The sequence below is a fragment of the Epinephelus fuscoguttatus genome, linkage group LG19, assembly GCF_011397635.1.
Source record: "Epinephelus fuscoguttatus linkage group LG19, E.fuscoguttatus.final_Chr_v1".
Lineage (NCBI taxonomy): Eukaryota > Metazoa > Chordata > Actinopteri > Perciformes > Serranidae > Epinephelus > Epinephelus fuscoguttatus.
In genome coordinates, this window is record NC_064770.1 from 2910709 (window position 1) to 2932637 (window position 21929).

At 40.9% G+C, this 21929-nt stretch overlaps 1 protein-coding gene across 7 annotated transcripts in view; it reads left to right on the forward strand.

Moving 5' to 3' along the window:
* Window positions 1–13940: 13940 nt before the first annotated feature.
* Window positions 13941–21929, forward strand: part of wipi1 (WD repeat domain, phosphoinositide interacting 1) — a 50457-nt gene continuing 42468 nt past the window's right edge. For 4 of the 7 annotated variants that reach the window (XM_049560258.1, XM_049560259.1, XM_049560252.1 and 1 more), the window contains exon 1: window positions 13941–14316. Coding sequence is in view for 5 of the 7 variants with exons in the window: in XM_049560252.1 (XP_049416209.1) it covers window positions 14228–14316 (89 nt within the window). In the remaining 2 variants the exon portion in view is untranslated. The remainder of the gene's footprint in view (window positions 14317–21929) is intronic. The other 3 variants (XM_049560257.1, XM_049560256.1, XM_049560255.1) reach the window with 1 other exon arrangement.

Here is a 21929-nt window from a genome sequence, read left to right on the forward strand (position 1 = left end):
TGCAGTGTAATGACTTGTTCTTCACATTTCTGTATTGTGTAGATTTCACCTATTTCACCTACTAACTTCTGCTTCAGTGCTCTGCTAACTTGATAAAATGATTTAGTTTAGTAATGCTTATAAGTTTTAGTCACATTTTAGTCAGTTTAATCCTTCATAGTTTTAGTCTACTTTTAGACTACCCGATCAGCGGGTAATGATTGGAGCTAGCTGCTTACAGCCACTGCTACAACTAACTAACTCCACAAATCCATTCGACAGCTCAATCATCCACAGTCAGACACGGGCGAAAATCCCATTTCATAGTTGGGGGGGGGACAATAAACAGTAAAATTTTAGAGAATAATTCCAGGGGGGACAAGGAAAAAAGTTGTAGCCTGTCTTTTATACAGCATCTTTTACCGCAATTTGACGCTTTAATCTTCTCTCTATCTCTCCAACAGGCAGAGTGAATGTCTATACTAACTAAACTAAAACTAAAACTAAACATTTCCTGCAATTAAACTGGTAAACTGGTTTATAAACAGTGTGCTGTGAGATCTGCCGCTGCGCACCTCACAACCGTGTGTAATAGTCGCGCGAAATGACCGCTCCTCATCTGCACGTCTTTGATGTTTGTCTCAGTGACAGGAGGAGAGCCTACAGACAGGTACCCATACGAGCAGCTCCGCCACAACCGTGCGTAATAGTCGCACGTAATGACCACTCCTCATCTGCACGTCATACATGTTTGTCTCACTGACAGGTGGAGAGCCTACAAACAGGTACCCATACGAGCTGCTCCGTCACAACGGTGCGTAATAGTTGCTCGTAATGACCGCTCCTCGTCTGCACGTCTTTCATGTTTGTCTCACTGACAGGTGGAGAGCCCACAGACAGGTACCCATTAGCTACGCTCCGCCACAACCGTGCGTAATAGTCGCTCGTAATGACCGCTCCTCGTCTGCACGTCTTTCATGTTTGTCTCACTGACAGGTGGAGAGCCCACAGACAGGTACCCATTAGCTACGCTCCGTCACAACCGTGTGTAATGCGCGTAATGACCGCGCCTTGTCTGCACGTCTTTCATGTTTGTCTCACTGACAGGTGGAGAGCCTACAGACAGGTACCCATTGCTCCGCCACTGACTGCTCTTGTTCTGTCCTCTCCCTCTTCTTTCTCTCCTGTCCTCTCTATCACTAAACTCTGAGCTTAATCATTAGCTTTTAGCTTAGCAGCACTTGTAATTGAGTAGGCTTTTGAACAATGCAGGAGAAATGTTGCAGACAGTTTATATTATCAGCCTGGGCCTGGGGCTTGTTGTAATAGTAAATGGGATGTGTTGTAACTTGTGTAAGTTAAACTGTGTCTGTGTGAGTGTACATCTTACCCTGCGATGCGCGATGTGGGCAGCGGTTCCAGCCACACGCTGCTACTGCTGCCAAGCAGCCCCGCCCGTTGGAAAGAGTGTGGGATATACCACTACAAGGAATGGGAGGTGGGGACTAAATCTTTTAAGATTTAAATAGCACATTATTGCGCAATTATAATGAGCCCCGCTTACATTGTGCTTTCAATAAATACTACTGCACTGTTCAAAAATTATTAATTGTGTCTCAAATGATTCTAAGGGGGTACAGCTTTACTGAAGGGGGAGTCATGTCCCCCCTGTCTCCCCTGGGATTTCCGCCCCTGGTCAGACACACACGGCTGATTATTTTATTTATTTATTTATTATTTATTATTTATTTATGTGTCATACACCAGTGAAGGTGCCCAGCCTATAAGGGCTTACAAGACACAAATTTCATAATCAAAGCCAGCAAAGATAATCAGCAGAGTACAAACAAAACAAACAACGCAGATTATACATTTCAAATAGAATTTACACAAATAATTCATTCTTTCTTAATTTCCAGGCACTTTTATGAAGGTAGCTATAGTAAAAACCTCTTCTCTGAAAAACCATTCCAACTTAACCTCATCCTCAGTCCAAAACAACTCAGGCTTCACATTCTGCATTTTCTGAAATAAAAGCTGCCTGGCTTCATCATATAGTGGACAATGAAACAGAAAATGAAGTTCATCCTCAATTACGTTTAAATTACACACGGTACAAAGTCTCCTTTCCTCAGGTACGGAGTTACCTTCCTACTTCTATAGCCAGAGGGAGACAGTAAGTTCTGAGTTTTGGTTTAAACCAGATGTCATTGGCCCATTTTTCTTTATACTCAAGGAATAACTTATGCTTCACAAAACTGAGACTACATCGCAGACCATTTGTAAATATGTGTTGTTGATCAGCTTCATTAAAGATAGCGTTAATTTCACTACACCAAGGATAGTTATATGCTTTATCCCAGTTAAAAACTCTTTTAGCTATTCTACCCTCTGGCATAGAAGACAGACGATTCCAGAGCCTCAGCATTTCCCCCTTCTGCTTAATTAAACAGGGTTCCCAACCCATATCGCCTTGGAGTGCCAACACAGGTGTAAATTTGTGCACACATAAAAAACAACAAGCTGATTATTTACTGCTTAATTACAGCTCACAACTCAAACTAACAGCTGGCGTTGCTCTGGTGTGAGTGTGACTGCGTAGTCCGACTTGTAACGGCTTCTAGGAGTGCTGTGGCAGTGTTGCATTGACAGACACGTTTGTAAAAGTAAACACGTTTATAAATCATGATATTTTAAGTGTTCTCGCCGAGTAGGGTATCGTAAATGAACGCTGTTTAGAATGAGGGTTTTCTGACTGGTCTACTACAGTTCGGCATGGGCTCAGGGCTGAGGGTTCACATTCACTTACTGTGTAGTACGTTCAGTATGTTCACCCCTCCCTTGTAATGGTTGAGTCCTGCAGGTGACTACTCTCAGAAGAAAACAACACCCAAGAAAACAAAGTTGTGACAGTTTAATTTTAAGTCAAGCATAAAATTTGCATTGCAATGCATTTTCAGGTACAGTAAAGAAATAAAACTGAGCTGCTTAATATGAAATCATATTTAAAAGTAAAAGCTTACAGTTTTGTTTTTTTTTTTGCACTGCCTGAGATTGAAGAGAGAGTTTTTGCGAGAGATATTATGCAAGTGGTTACATCAGTTGGAGGCCTCCATGTGGGTAAGACGGACAGGACAGGAGACTCGGCCAATCATTGCATTGGGTCCGAATGCAATGATTAGTCGGAGTTTTCTTAGAACCATATGAGAATGGTACAATTATGAGTTTTTATCTCTGGTGGAATTCACTTACATTTTAATGAGCCATCAGCTTATTAATAGCATTTTAACCTAAACAAAGAAAAGCGTAACATTTCCAGAAAGGTAAGTGTCGCTTTAAAAAAACTCAAGTCTCATATAGCATTTTTTTCTTTTTTTTTAAACTGACAGCAAAACAAATAAATCTGCTCCTTTTGGAAAATTAAATCCAATTAGGCATATATTAGCTTTAATTAGGTTAACAGGTGTTCCCTCTCTCTTACTACAGTAAATAGCCAGCATGGTGTGTGTAGCAGAGATAAAAATGAGTGACACTTATTGAATGACCACATAAATATGATAACATGATAAATTCAAACTGAAACTATCTTCGTGATTTTCAGTCTTTGTAATAAGAAAAACAACATTAATTTTTGATGTACATTGCCACTTACTAGTCATTCTGAACATAATAAAACCTTTATACAGGGGCTACTGTACTGATAAGGGATGCAGATCTAAACATTATTATTACATTTAATATAATTATTAAATACACTTGTTCCCATCTTTTATGTGATTCAAAAAATTGCCCCAGACCTGGAAAAATTTTCCTTTGTTATCATTTAACTTAGCTATCATCAGTTCATAGGAGGCATTATCAGTCATCATCTTAACCCAGTCAGTAAGTGCTGGTTGAATCTGACTCTTCCAGTGGCAAAGAATAATTCTAAACCGAGTTCTACTTTTAATATTCCCGGTGGTAACTCTGATCTATCCCCTAGGAGACAAAGTCGGGGGGATTCCGGCAAAGATTTTTGAAGCCATTCACTCAATTTTACAATGACTTTTTTCCAAAAAGGAAAAACCAAAGGGCATTCCCACAGTGAGTGTAAGAAGGTACCTGCCTCTGCCTTACACTTCCAACATAAGTTGTTCTGTAACAAACCCATTCTGTAAAGTCTTACTGGTGTGTAATACTTTCCACACTGAGCATCTACAACCATATTGTAAAGGACTGAGGCAGAGTGAGCAGATCTAGGCAACTCAAAAAAAATGTTTGACCATATTTTCCCCTTTGCCTGATTTGACGCCTGTGGCTCCGATACTACTTCGTAATTGGAGGTACTTCCAAAAATCTCCCTTCTCCTTCGTACTAAAATGTTCACTCATCTCCTGAAATGACAAAACACCCTATCCTTGTACAGGTCTCCTATCTTATTCAAATCCCCCGCCAGACAGGATTTCCACAAAAAGGGTCTATTTTCTATTTTAATAAATGGATTGTTCCAAATAGAGGAGTACTCTTGTCTGTATTGGAATATTCCAAGCATCTTGTGTAACTTTGCCCACGCTGCTCTAGAATGCTGCAGAATTGGATTACTCTCCTCACCAGTTTGAACACCCGCAACCTTCTGTGACAAGGTCTCTACTGGTTTGAATGGGGCTGTGATTTCCTTTTCTAATTGTGTCCATCCAAGGTGTGAACCATAACTACCCCAATGCCTGGCAAGTTTTGACATTTCAAATGCAATATTATAAAGTTCGACATTGGCAAGGCTAGGCCTCCTTTACAATTTGGGTCATAAAGCTTAGGCTTCTTTCCATTCCACAAGTAGTCCTTAATTATCTGATTATACTGCTTGAAAATTCCTAAATTGTCACTGGTACCATCACTGATATGTAGTTGAATTTAGGAGCAACTACCATTTTAATGGTGTTAATTTTTCCCCAGAGTGTAAGATTGATTGATTTCCATTTATCTAGATTACTTTGTTGCTTTATAATTTTTCATGTTTTTGCATGGTTCTAGCAATCAGTGGTTTCTGGCTGTGGATTGATTAAATTGTCCACACATCCTGACCTCAACAAGATGGCCGCATGATCACTCCTCCCGAACAGCTCTGCAGCTGCCTCTGACCGGTGTATAGCAGTGAACCACAGCAGGAGCAGGACAATACCTCATATTCCCCCATCATACCAGTCCTTATTAATCATAAAGCACTCAGCTCCTCTCCTTCTCTCCCAAGGTCCTCTGCTCTGTTAGACTTGCGCACAGAAAAAGAGCATCCTGGACAGCGCTTAATTTGTAAAAGTAGAAGTAGGGGAACACTTTGGGCCTCTGAGAGAGCAGTGTTCCCCCACTCCCAAAAGTGGGGGGAAACTGCTCTCTCAGAGCACCCGAGCTGCCTCACTGCGCAACTCCGAATGGAATGGTTGTGACATCTAGTGTTGTCACGGTACCAAAATTGGGACCCACAGTACGATACCAGTGAAAGTATCATGGTTCTGAGTAGTATCACGATACCACAGCAAAAATGAGGCAGATGTGCCTTTTCTCATTTATAAAAAGATAAATCACTTTTCTATAATACGTCAATGATATTTCAATGGAATAAATTACTTATTGACTTATTCATACTTCAAAAACAGCATCAAAAGTTTATTTAAGTATCTGTCTTCCCCTTGTTTGTTGCCAGATCGCCTTTACCCTTGAGTAAGAGTTCTAGCATTTCCCTGGTTTTCCCTCTGTGTGTGTTTTTGACCATTTTAGCTTGTGACCACCCTTGTTGCCTGTCGTTTTTGGATACTTTTTGTCTGTGTGACTGATTACCCGTGTATCGACCTTTGCCTGATTTAAAAACCCTTAAATTTCATCTGAGTCTGTGAGTCTGCTTAGCGAGCCCATCTCTAGTTTGTGCTTGATAAGCACTCCACTGCAGGACATAAAACATAGTTTAAAAATTAGCAATCCATCTCATCCTCATTGGTTAATCTCTACACCTTATCGGATTAAACTTTGCTCTAGTTGCTTGCTAACTGCTGACTTCCAGCTATTCCTGCATGCATATACTTGCACTGTACATCAGGAAGAACAACTGTGATCCCAAGAAAAATTTCTTTGCAATGGCAGTTACCTCTCATGCAACATCTGACTTGTTCTTTGCCACTTTTTGTAATTCTCCACACTGCCTCAGAAAAAACCCAAGAAATGCTCTCTTTTTGATCAGGACTGAATCATCTGGTACTGCTGCCTGTTCAGATTGCTGTCTCCCTTGCTTTGCCACCTGACTTTTTCTGCTTATGCCAGCAATTGTTGTTGCAGGGGGGAATGGTAGAATCTTCAGGAGGTGCAAGTGAGGAGGGATCCTTCTTCCAGGATGGACAGACGTGCAATATATGTTGTACAGAACAGATCAACATGATAAATTAACAGCAATCTGTGTGACAAAATGATACATAAAGAGAGAGAGAGATGCAGGACAGACGGTAATGACAGTAGCTTACAACAACATAAATTTAAGTAATAATATTACAATAATAATTACGGCTATTGTGGTACAATATGTTGTAGGTATATCAGGGCTCAAAATTGCGACCGCTTTGGTCGCATATGCGACCAAAATTTCATCTGTGCAACCTCAAAATATGATTGGGAGTACTGGTGTGAGTGTAAATAATTCTTCTGGTGCAACTATTTTCCCCCCTCAAGTCAAATGTCTCATTCACAAGTCCCCCCCCCCCCAAGTTAGTAGCCTTTAATGCTGATTTTAGATTGGTTATTAGCCTCAAATCACTCCGCGACCGCGGCACTTCTGTCACTCAGAACTAACTAGAAGCCGAAGCTAATTCATGGTGGAGAGAAGAGAAAATGAAGAGAACGCTGAAAGACTTTTTTTTAGAAAAAACACCACTGAACTAGCCTGGTGAAACCATCCTGATCTCGCGAGCTCATATTCTATTTCACTCCGCAGATCAGTCTGGCCATGCAATCATTAAGGGACATTCTGACATCAGTTAAAGCTTACCGGGCCAATCACAACCGTTTATTACTTTGGGGCGGGCACGTCATCAGAATAGGAGGGACAAGGAGCGGAGTGAATGCATTTCGTAAACAACCAACATGGCTACTGATTTTGAAACTGCTATGGTAAATGTGTTGAATGAACTGGAACATACATTTTCTTTAAAAGCAGAACAAACAGCTCATCTCCGCTGCAGCTTGCTGGTCTGTTTACAGTGGTGTTGTGCTAGCCTACTTCACATATTTCGTTTACTCTGATTGGTTTTCCGTCTTTCCAATTGCGTGAAGGGGCACTTTGAGTGACAGCCGTTGATACCGCCCCTCAGGAATAGAGGACATGTACACTCCATGTCCAGACAGTATTATACAGTCTATGGTCCAGACCTGGGTCTGACAAAGCCAGGCTACCACTGAACAGCACTGTGAATGAAAAAGAAACCTTAGATGATGATAATACTGATGATGACAGTCATCATCATCAGTATTATCATCATCGAAGGTTTCTCTTTCATTCACAGTGCTGTTAAGTGGTTCAGTGGTTCAGTGGTGTGTTTTCTAAAAATGTCTTCAACTGAAAAAGTTGTTAATGATAAGTGTACTATACACATACAGTGTATTGTATACAGTATAATGTTGACTTTTTGTTGCAATAAAAAAAAATCAATTACACTGTTGGTGCTTCTTACATTATGATGAGTGCTCCCAAAATTTTGCTGGTCCTAACTTTTTAAAGTTAGGAGCACCAGTGCTACCATGTAAAACAGTTAATTTCAAGCCCTGTATATATTAATATCTGATAGTATACATATGTGACAATGATCATATGTGTATAATAACAGTACAAGTATGACTAATGATAACAGCAGCAGCAGGAGGCATCAGGCAGGACCACGGCAGCAGCACAACCACACACGTCACACTATCCAGGCACCGTTGCGAATGCGAGTTAACCTGCCAGATAGTGGAGCACAAAGGCTCTGGAGGCTTTCATCACTCTATGTCCTGTCAAACTGGCTTTGAAGCCCTCCTCCAAGGTTTCTGATGCCACATTGTAAATGACCCCTTTAGCGCCACTGGCTGTAGGTATAAAACTCTATAAACTCTTACCACTCAAGTTTTTCACTCTACATGCTTAATTTATTACAATAGGCCTATATCCAGAGGTGGGAGTAAGTCACACATATACAAGTCATAACCTTCAAGTCTCAAGCAAGTCCCAAGTCACTGTGGTGAAAATCAAGCAAGTCAATTTGAATCATTGCTATAATTCATGCAAGTCAAGTCATACACAAACTCATAAAGATAATATAACATAAACTGCACCCTGTGGTGGAATGTAACTAAACACATTACTCAGGTACTGTAAGTACAAATCTGACCTCTACTCCACTACATTTATCTGACAGCTTTAGTTACTATTAAAGGCTAAAATGTCCCCCAAAATTAAAAAAGAATCCTTGCTAATTTCAACAGCTATTTTAAACACATATAGATGGTTGATGACTTATTTGAAATTTGAATCCTTTATAAACTGTCATACCCAAGGCCTGCCACATCGGCCCCACATTGCCACCCAACAAAAATCTCACTCTGAACTGAGTTTAATCGACGAGGAGCGGTCATTACGCGTGACTATTATGCACAATTGTGAGGTGCGCAGCGGGAGATCTCCCAGCACACTGTTTATAAACCAGTGTACCCAGGGACGAAAATCCCATTTCATAGTTGGGGGGGACAATAAACAGTAAAATTTTAGAGAATAATTAAAAAAAGTTGTAGCCTGTCTTTTATACAGCATCTTTTACCGCAATTTGACACTTTAATCTTTTCTCTATCTCTCCAACAGGCAGGCATAGGACCTTCCACCTGCACATGTCCAGATTTAAAACAAAATGATTGAAATCAAATACTTATGAGAAATGGCTTAACAACTAAACATATTGTGCAATTAAACTGGTACACTGGTTTATAAACAGTGTGCTGGGGGATCTCCTGCAGCGCACCTCACAATTGTGCGTAATAGTTGCGTGTAATGACCGCTCCTGGTCTGTTCTTAACTTATCAGAGGAGGAGGGTGGCTGGTTGATTGTTATTTCATTTATCTATTTTATTTAGATCCCCCCTGTAGCCACAAATATTTTTCCTTGAGCTTTTCGAAATGAATGGTGAAAATTGCATGACCCTTCACCATGAATTAGATTTTTAAAATTTAGCTGAGTTCATCGGATGAACTCAGCTAAGCGTGCCAGGCAACCCAACTACAAAAGCCAGTGGACTAAAGACATCCTTTGTGTCTAATAGTAGAGCAGTAGGCCCAATGTAGCCCTGTGTGTGTGTGCCGGGCCCTTACCACACACATGATGGAGGAGAGGGTGGCTCCAGAGGAGCCTTTGTATTTTGTTGTTTTCCTATTGTGTGTTATATATGGGGCATTCTACCAAATGTGTGCAAAGTTAGGCTGGAAATATTTTGAAATTTTGTATGTTTTATTTCCAAAACTTTGTCCCTGTATATATTGTACCATATGTAAAGGTCACATATCTAGTAAAATGACTGTAAATTTTTATATTATATATTTTTATATAATATATATTTATATTATATATTATATATGTTTTTCCCTCTCCTAAAATTTGTCACTACTGAAACATATAGTATTATATTACACAAAAAAATATTTATCAACCTGTCATCCCTTGTCTAAAGATTTAAATTTTTACAAATTTTGACTGAAGGTTTTCACAATTAAATCTATAAAAATTATTTTAACAAATTTCTAAGTTCAAATTATAGAATTCTTCAAAATCTAATCTTTCTTTGTAAAATTCATAACGCTGATCAGATTGATTTCAGAGTTAATAATTGATGAAACAGAACATAAATGTAAATGATAGCATCATAATACTTTAGTTGATAACTCAATATACTTTATTTTTTACATAACACCCAGGGTTTCGGTAGTGACCATTATACTGTTTTTAAGGTTGCATCATATTTCCTCAATGTATGCTTTATGGTGGGAATTACAAATTCAAAGACAAATGTTTTGTGGTCAATAAAACAATTTAATTTTTGAGAGAGCAGAGCAGAGCAGAGTAGAGTGGAGAAGAGTATAGTGGAGCACAGTATAGTAGAATAGAGCAAAGTAGAACAGAGTATAGTAGAGCAGAGAAGAGCAGAATAGAGTAGAGCAGAGTAGAGCAGAGTATAGTATAGTAGAGCAAAGTAGAACAGAGCAGAGTAGAGCAAAGTAGAACAGAACAGAGTAGAGCAGAACAGAGCAGAATAGAGTAGAGCAAAGTAGAGCAGAGTAGAGTAGAGCAGAGCAGAGCAGAGTATAGAGTAGAGAAGAGTAGAGTAGAGTAGATTATAGAGTATACCAGAGTAGAGTAGACCAGAGTAGAGTAGAGTAGAGCAGAGTATAGAGTATAGCAGAGCAGAGCATAATAGAGTAGACTAGAGCAGAGCAGAGTATAGTAGAGCAAAGCTGAGCAGAATAGAGTAGAGCAGAGTAGATTAGAGCAGAGTCGAGCAGATTATAGAGCAGAGCATAGTAGAGTAGAGTAGAGCAGATTATAAAATAGAGCAGAGTATAGTAGAGTAGAGCAGAGCAGAGCAGATTATAAAATAGAGCAGAGCATAGTAGAGTAGAGCAGAGCAGAGCATAGTAGAGTAGAGCAGAGTAGAGCAGAGCAGAGCAAAGTAGAGTATAGTAGAGTATAGTAGAGTAGAACAGAACAGAGCAGAGCAGAGTAGAGTAGAGTATAGAGTAAAGCAGAGTAAAGTAGACCAGAGTAGAGCAGAGCAGAGCAGACTTTGCAAGACTTTGGACCACAACATTATGGGGTTTAAGTACTGACCATTCCATTTTGTCACTACCGAAATGATAATATCACTACCATAGATGTGCTGTGTTATTTGGGAGCGGATATGCATACATTAATGTTATGCATGTGTGGCCAAATGGAGAGCAGAGGGAAATGAACCAACAACGCCATCTGTGGAATTGCACCCCAGGGAATACACTCAAACCTGTAGACTACTCTTAACAACAGAAGGTCACACAGATTCGTACACTGGTAAATATGAGGACAGGAGACGGACTTCCAAATATAACACAGAGGTCCAAAGCCACATGAATGCACAGCCACATTACAGTGTGCTTTAATTAGTCTGTGGAAAACCGGCAGAACAGCAGTGGAAAACGGAGCAGCCGCACCAGGGCTGGAGGCCGTGGATAGCCGTCCTTCAGGATGCCCAGCTGACAGCCCACGTCACTGGGCTACGGAGTGCAGCCCCACACAGTACGCAGAGGAGGAGGAGAAGCCACAAGCTGTGGTCTCAGCTACAGCAGGATAGAGAGCAGGACAACAACATGAAGTTAACTAAACTAGCAGAAGTAGAAATAAAACAGAGCGAGTTTACCGGAGCGAAGGGAGCTTAACGCACAGCGCACAGCTCAAACCCAGTCACTGTCTCGCAGTGAGGAAGAGCAGACACCACGTTTTTCAAAGTCCCCTCCGAAACTGCACACAACAGGAATGGCCAATGCCGTTGTAAAGCGAAGAGTCACGGCAGCTGTGACATTATAATACGCTTTAACAGTACACAAATATTGCAGCACCCATGCCTACCTTACAAGTCCCAAGTTTGGGTACAGAAACCGGAGCACGACACACACAAAGCACGCCAACCGGAGCACGCCACACACAGCCCTCGCCAGGTAAATGCCAGGTAGAAGTGAGTGCGCCCGTGAGGGGAATACCAAATAACACAGGTGCCACCACTGCACAATTAGGCTCCGACAACTGGAAATTAGGCCCAGCTGATGCCAATTAAGGGCAGAGGTGTAGCAGCACTCACCCTGCCACACATGGAATGTTGGAGAGAAAAGCACCGTAGTAAAGTAACGTTAATGGGATAACCTAGCTAGATTTAAAATTAACACTAGCTGGCTAGTGCAGTTAATAACACAATCTCTGTGAAATAAGGTTAGGTGAGAAAAGGGATTCATTATAGGAATGATTTTGATAACCAACTTGCTCAGCTAGCTACCCATCAACTGTGTGTGTCACCATCTTACCCAAACATTGGAGTCTCCTCTCCCAAATAACGCAGCACATCATCCACCATGGTGGATGAATGATTCAGTTGAATTCGACTCCCAAGACGATCCTTACCTAGCTGTCAATTCAATTGAGACTGGCCAATAGGAACGTGGCCCCGCCCATGACATTATTTTCACAGTGAGAGCAAAATCCTGACACCAGAGCAAAGACTTAGGTTTTGAGAGAGAGAAGAAAAATGTTTTAAGAGAAACAATTTTTTTTGAGAGAAAATGTTTTCACACTGATAGCAAAAAAATAATATTTGAGAGAGTTTTTTTCTTGGAAATCATTTTTTAAATCTCAAATTATTGTTTTTTTTATATTCTATGACAAAATATTTTCTCTCAAAACTATTTTAGTCTCAAATATTATTATTTTTTGCTATCAGTGTGAAAACTTTTTCTCTCAATATTTTTTTTTCTCTCAAACATTTTTTTCCCTCTCATATCATTTATTTTCTCGCATGTAATAAAGAATATAGCTCCATATACTACCCCCTTTCTCAGAAATTCAGGGGTGTGGCTAAAATCCAGACCAGTGCATTAAAACTCTTGTGTTTCAGTAGTGACATGAAAACAAGGGACACTATTTTTTTTAGCATAGTTTCTTAATTTGAAAATGAATCCCACAATACATCTAAATCTTTCAACTTCTGTTGAAGATGTTTTAAATTAGACTTTTGAAAAAAATATGAAAAATGTTTTAAGTGTTATTTACATGAATGAATTTTAGAGGTCAGGGTTGGGGACAGCTACTTCCCAATATAAAGTACCCTATAAATGAATAAATGAAATGAATTTTTATAAGGCTTAAAGTTGCGCATAATTGAGGGCGTGGTCACTTTGAGTGACAGGTGGCACCATCGGGGGTGGCTAACTAGCCGCTGGATGTCTGCTAGGCATCATCTCAGCTAATTTTCAAGTCACTGAACCTGACCTCTCAGCCGTGATATTTTGTTTCGTGAGGGAGCTGGCACCAAGCGGGAGCATGAGCGGGAGCAGACAAGCGTCCGGGAGGAGAAAACACTGATTTTTTGTTTTAAAACAAAAACTATTAAGTATGAATGATTTTTAATAAAAAGGAAAGAAATACATAATACAGACAGAGATCTATACGAGAAGTTCCTTAAAAATATCAGGAATACCCCCGCAATATTTACAGGAAATAATCTGCTCATTACAAATTTCCAGCAGTTCTGTTCAGTAGGCTATTTGAGTTAACTGTGTAGTCAACCAGTTGTTCTGTACTACATTGTTAAGCATTGAAAATAATACGAAATATGCATTAAATAGCCTATATAACTTAGTCAGGGGTCGTAAGTTTACTCAATGATTGAGAAGGGGTCCCTTAAGGAAAAAGGTTGGGAACCACTGCATAAATAACATAACGAAAGATTTCCTGGGATCATCAGGATGATCTGATATATTCGGCATATGCAAGTAACTATCAAACAGCACCGAATTTCATTAAAGTTGAAAAGTAGTACTGCACCACAGTGCTCCTCCACGGTCTATTTTTCATGTGTGACCAGTAGGCCTAAACAGTATTTAGTTATGTTAAGTTGATGTTATGGCCCATGTTTTAAGAAATGCAAAATACAGTCACGTTAAATGTGACTGCATCTCGAGCATAAGAGGAAAAAACAAACAAACAAAAAAGTAGCCTTGTCAGTTCCCCACAGCAGAGAGCAATGTTGATATCGCTGTAGGCTACGTCAAATGAATGGACGAACACAAACAAAGCCCTCAATGTTTAAACAGCCAATCAAAAGACACTGTTGCACGTCTGTCAAATCAAAAATAGAAGCCAGACAACATGGTTTCACTACCAGCCAATCGTAAGAGGCGGAGATGTAACGTAGTGCTGTCAGCTGTTCCTGTTTTGTTTCAGTTTTCCCCGTCTTTTCCTCCAGTGTCTGGATCACCGACTTCAGTAAATAACTGCAGTAGAACTGAAATTCATCTCATCTACAGCGGAGAAACACTCCAGCTCTGCCCGGGGCTCTTACCTACACACCAGCCGGTCACCATTTCTTCCACATTGGAGCCGTCTTCCGCCGACATCGAGCGAAGAGGTGCAGCCGATCCCGGGCCTCCAATCCAGGGCGGAGGGAGGGAAGGAGGGCGCTGGGAACCGGGATGGAGAGCGGAGAGGGTGTCGGCGGGCCTGGTGGGCCGGACGGACCGGGGCTCCAGTTTGGCTGCGCCTCTTTCAACCAAGACTCCACGTAAGCAAGCCGCCAGATAACAAGCTACTGGGTCAAGTACAGACCGCTCCTGCTTCATTTCTCCCTGGAATTTAACAGATGGATAAAGCTGTTGTCATTTAGGCCTATAACAGAACTGGGTATTCAGACTAGGTTTTAAAGTGGCACTACACAACTACAACAACAAATGAAAATCAGTTTGATTATCATGAGAAGTGCCATTCAACCGGCAAAAAAGCCATCAGTATCATGTTTTCTGTGGCTCTGGAGAGGCTTTCCAAAGTTTGAGAACATAACCCTTATTATGTCATCATAGTGATGTCACCAGAGGGGTATTCCAGGTAGGAGGTTCAACAAACTCTAAGTCTATCCCTGAACTCTGAGTTGATTTACCCTGAGATGGGAAACTCTGAGTATCCGGTTCCAGAACAGCTGATCTGAGTTAGTTCAGTCAACTCTGAGTATGTTCACTCTGAGTTAAACCGACAATAAAAAGCCATCATCAATGGAGCTCCGACTCACTATGGCAACAGGTAAATAAAAGACAGCGCCTCCATTTTAATCCAGTGGATGTAGAGATATTAATGCATGTGTAGCAGACGGTGCACGTTTATCTTTAAAAGAAGAGCCTGAGTCAGAGCGAGGAAAGTGTAAATAAGTTAACCATAAAGTTAATAAAAAAAGTTTTATTCAGAGTTGTCCATTTATTCATCATTTATCAGACTTACATTTCCTTAATGAAGATAAAGTGATGGAATCTGACTGTGTATCAGGCTGTAGATACATTAGGCTACATTATATTAATTATATACAATAATATATTTGTTCAGATTTAATCTGATGGGGAAAAACACAGGAGGCAGCAACTGAAAAAAAGTAAGATTTAAAACATATAGGCTAGGCTATAGATCAAAGACATAAAGACATGACTGTAAACTCACAGTCTGACCCAGTAATAATGTTTGGTGATTTGCACTTAAAAAGACGTTGAGGTTAAAATACAGTAGATTTTAAAATGTTTCACATCTATTTGTATCTTGACTCAACAGCATTCAGTGACTTTATTTCAGCTACAAATGTAGTAAATTTAAAGACACTGAAATGCTGCACCATTGCTCACTCAGAAATATGAACATATAATCCCCAATATTAGGCTATAGGAATTATGTTCCATCAGTGCGACCAGTGACATCAGTGATAGAGATCATTAGTCATTGATACTACGTGTCTAACGCTTCATACTGATTTTTAAAATTTAAATAATTAGACCTACACATTATGTGCAATAAACATTTCAGGATTTAGACTGTGACAGACAGTAAATCTCCGCTAATGAATGCGCTTCGATACAAGCTTTCACGGACTGAATGAATGAGGAAATGAAACAGCGTGTAAGAGGGAGGAGACAGAGAAAAACTCAGGGTTTATTGAAGAAAACCTATCAGCGAGCAGGTTATGTTCACAGAGTCTGTAACCATGGTGATTGACTCAGAGTTTCAGTTACCTCTCTTTCTGAAACGGATAACTCAGAGTTTCCCTCATCTCAGGCTTAACTTACTCTGAGTTTTCACATAACCCGCTTTCTGGAATACCCCCCAGGGTTATCTTGGTTTGAGCTTGGAGACTACAAACAACAGCCTGAAAACCTGGGTGGGTGGGTGATTACATGTAGTGGGGGAGGGGTTAAAAATCTGCAGAGTTGCATTAGAGGAAATGACAGATTCACCATTTTTTGAGCTTGAGTAAACCAGATACTCAAAGTCAGGATGTCATGGCCTCAGTGGCTGCACAGATTGTGACCAATCCTACTTTACAAACTGGGTGTCGATGTTGTCTCGAAGATGTCAGCTGCTTTTTTGCCACTTACTACTGTAGGTAATAATAATAATAATAACAATGATGATAATAATACTACTACTAATAATAATGATAATAATAATAATAATAATAACAACAATAATAACTTTATTTGTACAGCATCTTTCATACATAAAATGCCCAAATTGCTTCACATTTGAAACTTCAAAACAAATAGGTACAACAATATTATAGTAGAAACACCAATCAAATGCTGCACTCAAGTCTAAAAGAATAAGGACTGACACTCAGTTTAAGTCAGTGGCATGTCTAAGATCGTTTACTATTTTGACTAAGGCTGTTTCTGTACTATGATTTGATCTGAAACCTGATTGGAATTTCTCTAGGATACTGTTATCATTAAGGAAGGTGTTGAGCTGATTAAAAACCACTTTCTCAAGAAAGTTAGGTTAGATATGGGTCTGTAACTAAGGACAGTCATATCCAGATTTGATTTTTTGAGTAAAGGTTTCACTACAGCAGTCTTAAAGGCACTATGTGTAACAATTTCAGTTGTTCTTTGAGACAAACAAGTTTTGCAGTCAAAAGTGTGTCCTAGCACATGTGTATTTACCTCCATCAGCGTATCCAAGTAGGTCCGTAAGCTCCGAAATTCTCATTTACATATACATTGCGACCGGTGTCTCATGATGTACGTGCGCAGCAGCTACCGTTATTGCAATACGCATTTGAAACAGTGAGGAGCTAGAGTGCGCTATCCGTTTGAATGCAATATATGATCTCAACACTAGATGGGAGAAATTCCTACACAGTACCCGTCTAAAGGCAGTAGGAAATATACCTGCTTCCAATGAGGTGTTGGTTATCTTAAGAATGGAGAGAGCCAAACTGTCATATATGTTTTTGAGGAATTTTGTAGGTACTGGCTCCAGAGCACATGTTGAGCAGCTTGTTTGAGTTACAATTTTTTGCAACTCAGATTGCGAAATACTGCTTAAACATTTCAGTTTCAGGGGACTGATTTTTGGTGTATCACAGGAGTTACCAGCATTTAATGTATTAGCAATACCTGTCCTAGAGGTGACCCTGTCTTTGAAAAAGCTTGCAAATTCTTCACATTTCAAAGCAGATGCCTGCCATGCCTAAGTGCATCAAAGGGTGTTGGATTTAGTAGTCTGTAATTAGTAAGTAAGTAATCAGATAGTAAGTAATTATCTGATCATAATTTGTGATGATGAGTGACATAAGTTCAGAGAACTGATCGAGAAAACCTGCCCGTAGTTTAGGGGGATGGTACAATGTTAGTAAAAGTACAGCTGGTTCATCCTTTAGAGTGAGGGCAATGTACTCAAATGAGGTGAAATCACCAAAATACACTCTAGAACAGCTATATTTATTTGAGAAGATGGTGGCAATTCCGCCTCCTCATTTGCCTTGCCTAACCGAATGGAAGAAGTTGTAGTTGGGGGTCAGGTCTCAATAAGAGATAAAAAGTCTAGTTTCTTTTCAGTGATAAAATCATTGATTGTAAAGGTCTTAGAGGTGAGAGTTCCTACATTCAGCAGAGCCATGTTAATTAAAGATAAATCTGGTTGTAGTGGTACATTTCGAGGTACAGTTAAAATATTAGTTGGATTCCTGAAATTTATAGCTTCGGAGCTGCCATGGGAACGGAAAGAGCTTGTTGTGACAACAGTCTGAACGGGGAGACCAACAGCAGATGGGGTTAGTGACGGCTGGGGCCTGTAGGGGGAGTTGTCGCGGGAAGAGGTAGACTGAGAAGGCACTGCAGAAGAAGAGGGAGGTACCTGAGCATGTGTTAGATGTGTAAATAGTCAGTCACGTGGGTAGGATTGCACAGCATGTTGCAAATTGGTCGTTAACATGCGGCTGCCCAGCTTGTTGGGATGGACACCGTCGGCCTTAGAAAGGATTTGCGCTCCCAGAAAAGATTAAAATTATGAATGAAGCCTACATTGTTTGACCTGCATGCAGACAGGAGCCATGTATGCAGGGAGAGGACTCTGGTGAACCTTTCTGACCCACAGCTGTGAGCAGAACGTGGCCCACTGATAAAAACAGATTTTCCACAGTCTTTTAGGAGCTGCAGAAGTTTGTTAAAATGAATTTTGGTTACCTCAGACTGTCGAAATGCCGTGTCATTATAACCAAGGTCAACAATTACACTGTGGATGGAGGACAGCAGTGTGTGCAGCAGACCTGGGAGCTTCGCCAAGATGTCAGGGACCGTGGCTCCGGGGAAGCAACGCCTTACTGCATTGAAAAAACTAATGTTTCTGGTTATGGAGTCACTGATAATCAGGATAGTCAGAGGAAATAGGGGGCGAGGAGATGTTGTGTGTGGGCTCTCAGGACTGGATGATGGAGGAGTGGATGGTGTAAACAGTGGTATGGAGCGGCGTCTATTGGAGTGGGAGGATTGCTGAGGTATGACTGGAGGAGGGGTCGGAGTTGATGAAGATCCACGGGGCCCCTGGAAAGGCAGGAGGAATGGAGAAGAAGGCTGGGGCTCCTCAACTAGTGGAGGAAAATTGTGCTCGTCGAGAGGGGCAAACTTATTCTCCAGCATAGTGATAGGTTGGCGATGGAGGGTAGTAGCCGCTAGCAGGGAGGGTACGGGCACTTGCACGCAGGGGCTCCAACCCAGAGCCCACAGCGTTGCAATGGTTTAAGAAACACAGAGAAGACCGGGTGTCAGGCAGCGGGACTTAACCGGCATGCTGCGGAGATCAGGCTTCAGCTGGTGGAGATGTTTAGACAGTGTCTTGACACCCAATAAAGTCCTCGGTCTGGATTAGCGCCGCAGCTAAAAACAAGCCGGTGTAGAAGGCAGAAGGGAATTTTCCCATGCTGACAAGCAGGTTGTCACTTGCAATGATTTTGATAAAAGCATAAAATCCAGGGCAGGCGACTGAAGTCCTCAACAGGTTGAATTATATAGTTAAAACAGCCACTATAAAAAAAGTGCAGTGAAAAAAAAAATGCGGATAAAAATTTGATAAAAAGTTAATATGGATAGAGGAACGGATAGAGGAACGAGCTCCTGGCAAGCATACACAGATGCCGATGCATGCACTGACGCAGACAGCACTACCAGCACTACCAGCCAGGTAGGCTGGCCCTCTTACACATTGACTACTGTGATGATAACACTAAAATTAATTGTTATGTAATAGCCAGATATCAGGGCTGGGAATCACCAGAGCCTCTACACAGCCTGTACAAGGCAGGAATATTGCCTCTTCGTTGCTGTGTATAAAAGGTACAATTGCGGAATGAGAGGACAGAGTTGTGTTGCCTCTGAGGTGGCAACAGAGGTAGTTATGGTGCTGAAACACTCTTTGTAGAAATCGGACAGGACGCGATCGTGGTTGGCAACGTTATGACATTTTGATAAAGTGTTATGCGTTCAACCCACTGCAGGAGACTTAAAAAGTAGGTGGTAGCAGTTAGTGGCCATCTTAAAGAAGAAGAGCCGTGGCTGTTAATGTCTGCAAATTGGGAAAGCAGTAAGGTCCAGGAGCTCCTTAACCTCCAAGCAGAGGATGAGATCAGCCGTCATAACAGAGATGGTCAATGATTGTTATTGACATATTATGCCATTGTTAATGTTTATAAAGTGCTGCCGACGTGTATGTTATATGTTACACCAGAAGCCGAAGCTGTTGGGTTACATGTCACACCTCTTCTGCAATGCCAGTATACTGTCTGTAATCACACACTGGAGCAGCATGATGCTGCAGTTGTTTTGTTCTATGTAAAAATACAAAGGCAGTATGATTTGTAGCACCCCTGTGATGCGATCTCTGTGTTAAAAGGACTATATATTCAGATTTTTTTTAAAAATTTTTTCAACTGATTTATATAGTAGTGAATTGTTACTTGGTGTCTGTGTATCGATACAATATTGCCACACAAAGTATTGCAATACTATACTGTATTCATTTTTTCTCCGAACTCTACTATAGATACCTCCGTCCCACCTTGTACTTACCTGTCCAGGGCAGGCTGTTAAATTAGCAGTGATAAATTTGGCACAGTGGCTGCTGTCTGTGGTGCTGATGCCAGGCTGTTTGCAGGATCAGAGGTGCTTGGCGAGCCTCTCCATGGTGACACAGTACTTGTCTGCTTTTTTCTGGAGTGGTTGTGTGTCTGGTGTGCACGAGTGTGTGCTTGTGTTTTGGATAAAGCGAGGGCCCAAGAAAAACTATTTGCTCTGGGGCCAGTCCCAGTTATGCTAATCTGCTGGGCCTTGGAGTTAACAAGGTGAACTGTTTTTTCATTCATCCAAACTAGGGTCATGCTGTGTCAAGATATATCGGCCTCTGCTGGAAAAAATCTGTCTCAAAAGTCCACTTGTTTCGTAGAATGAGGTTGGGGTTGCTGGAGTAGTCCTTAAATCCCAGTCCCACTGGGAGCTGCCCAGTCTATCCACAGTATCCTCTGTTGATGGCTGTTACAGCAGCTCTACTGGGTCAGTAGGGTGTTCTCAGTGCCTTGATCAAGGGCAGTCTCTGCCAAACAGATGCTCTAATTTAAGGGTGTATCTCTTGTTGCATAGAGTCACTGTAAGCAACTGCAAGTTCCAGCCAGGATTCAAACAAGAGGTCACAAACCCCTTACTTAAATAATAGTACAAATATACAACTACACAACTACAAAGAGTTGCTTTATGCTGAGTACGTTCCACTGTTTGTACATTAAACAGGATGTTCACACAAGTCAGCCTCTGTCCATTCAATTTAAGTGCTGTGTAATGCAAAGATAAGAGGGAGATGTTGCGAAACAAAGGACTGTGTTCATTTCGATGTTGTCTGTCTGTCTGTCTGTCTGTGTGTGTGCTAACTCACACTCACCTGACATAATCATCTCCAGTTCATGTGGCAGGAACAGTTTTCAGACAGCAGAAGACTCCATTTTATGTTTTGTCTCCAGCATGTACAGTATCTCACATAAGTGAGTACACCCCTCCCATTTTTGGAAATATTTTATTATATCTTTTCATGGGACAACACTACAGAAATGACACTTTGATATAACTTAAAGTAGTCAGTGTACAGCTTGTATAGTAGTATAGATTTACCTTCCTCTGAAAATTACTCAAAACACAGCCATCAACATCTAAACAGCTGGCAACATAAGTGAGTGTGCCCCACAGTGAACATGTCCAAATTGGGCCTAAAGTGTCAATATTTTGTGTGCCAACCATTATTATCTAGCACTGCCTGAACCCTTTTGGGCATGGAATTCACCAGAGCTCACAGGTTGCTCAGGAATCCTCTCCCACTCCTCCATGATGTTTTGAGTAATTTTCAGAGGAAGGTAAATCTATACTACTATACAAGCTGTACACTGACTACTTTAAGTTACATCAAAGTGTCATTTCTATAGTGTTGTCCCATGAAAAGATATAATGAAATATTTGCAAAAATGGGAGGGGTGTACTCACTTATGTGAGATACTGTAATTACCCAGTCCTCTCTCTTACATTAATCAACTCTGTACAAACTAAGGAGGAGATCAGAAAAAAAAGATACATCTGTCACAAAATGAGATGATTGTGCATGAGCAGCAGAGATGTGCTGTATCTTCTTCAGAGTTCTGCAGGTTTCCTTCTGCTCAGAAACAGGATGAGGCAGGACAGGAATGTACACATCTCATGGTGGGGAATGAGGGCACAGGTGGCCATTAAGAAAATGACTGGTGTGAAAAGAGACAGGTAAGCAAGCAGGTAAGAGACAGGGAGTGACAGGAAGTTGGTTAGCTTGTTTGACAAGACATCAAATGAACTTTTA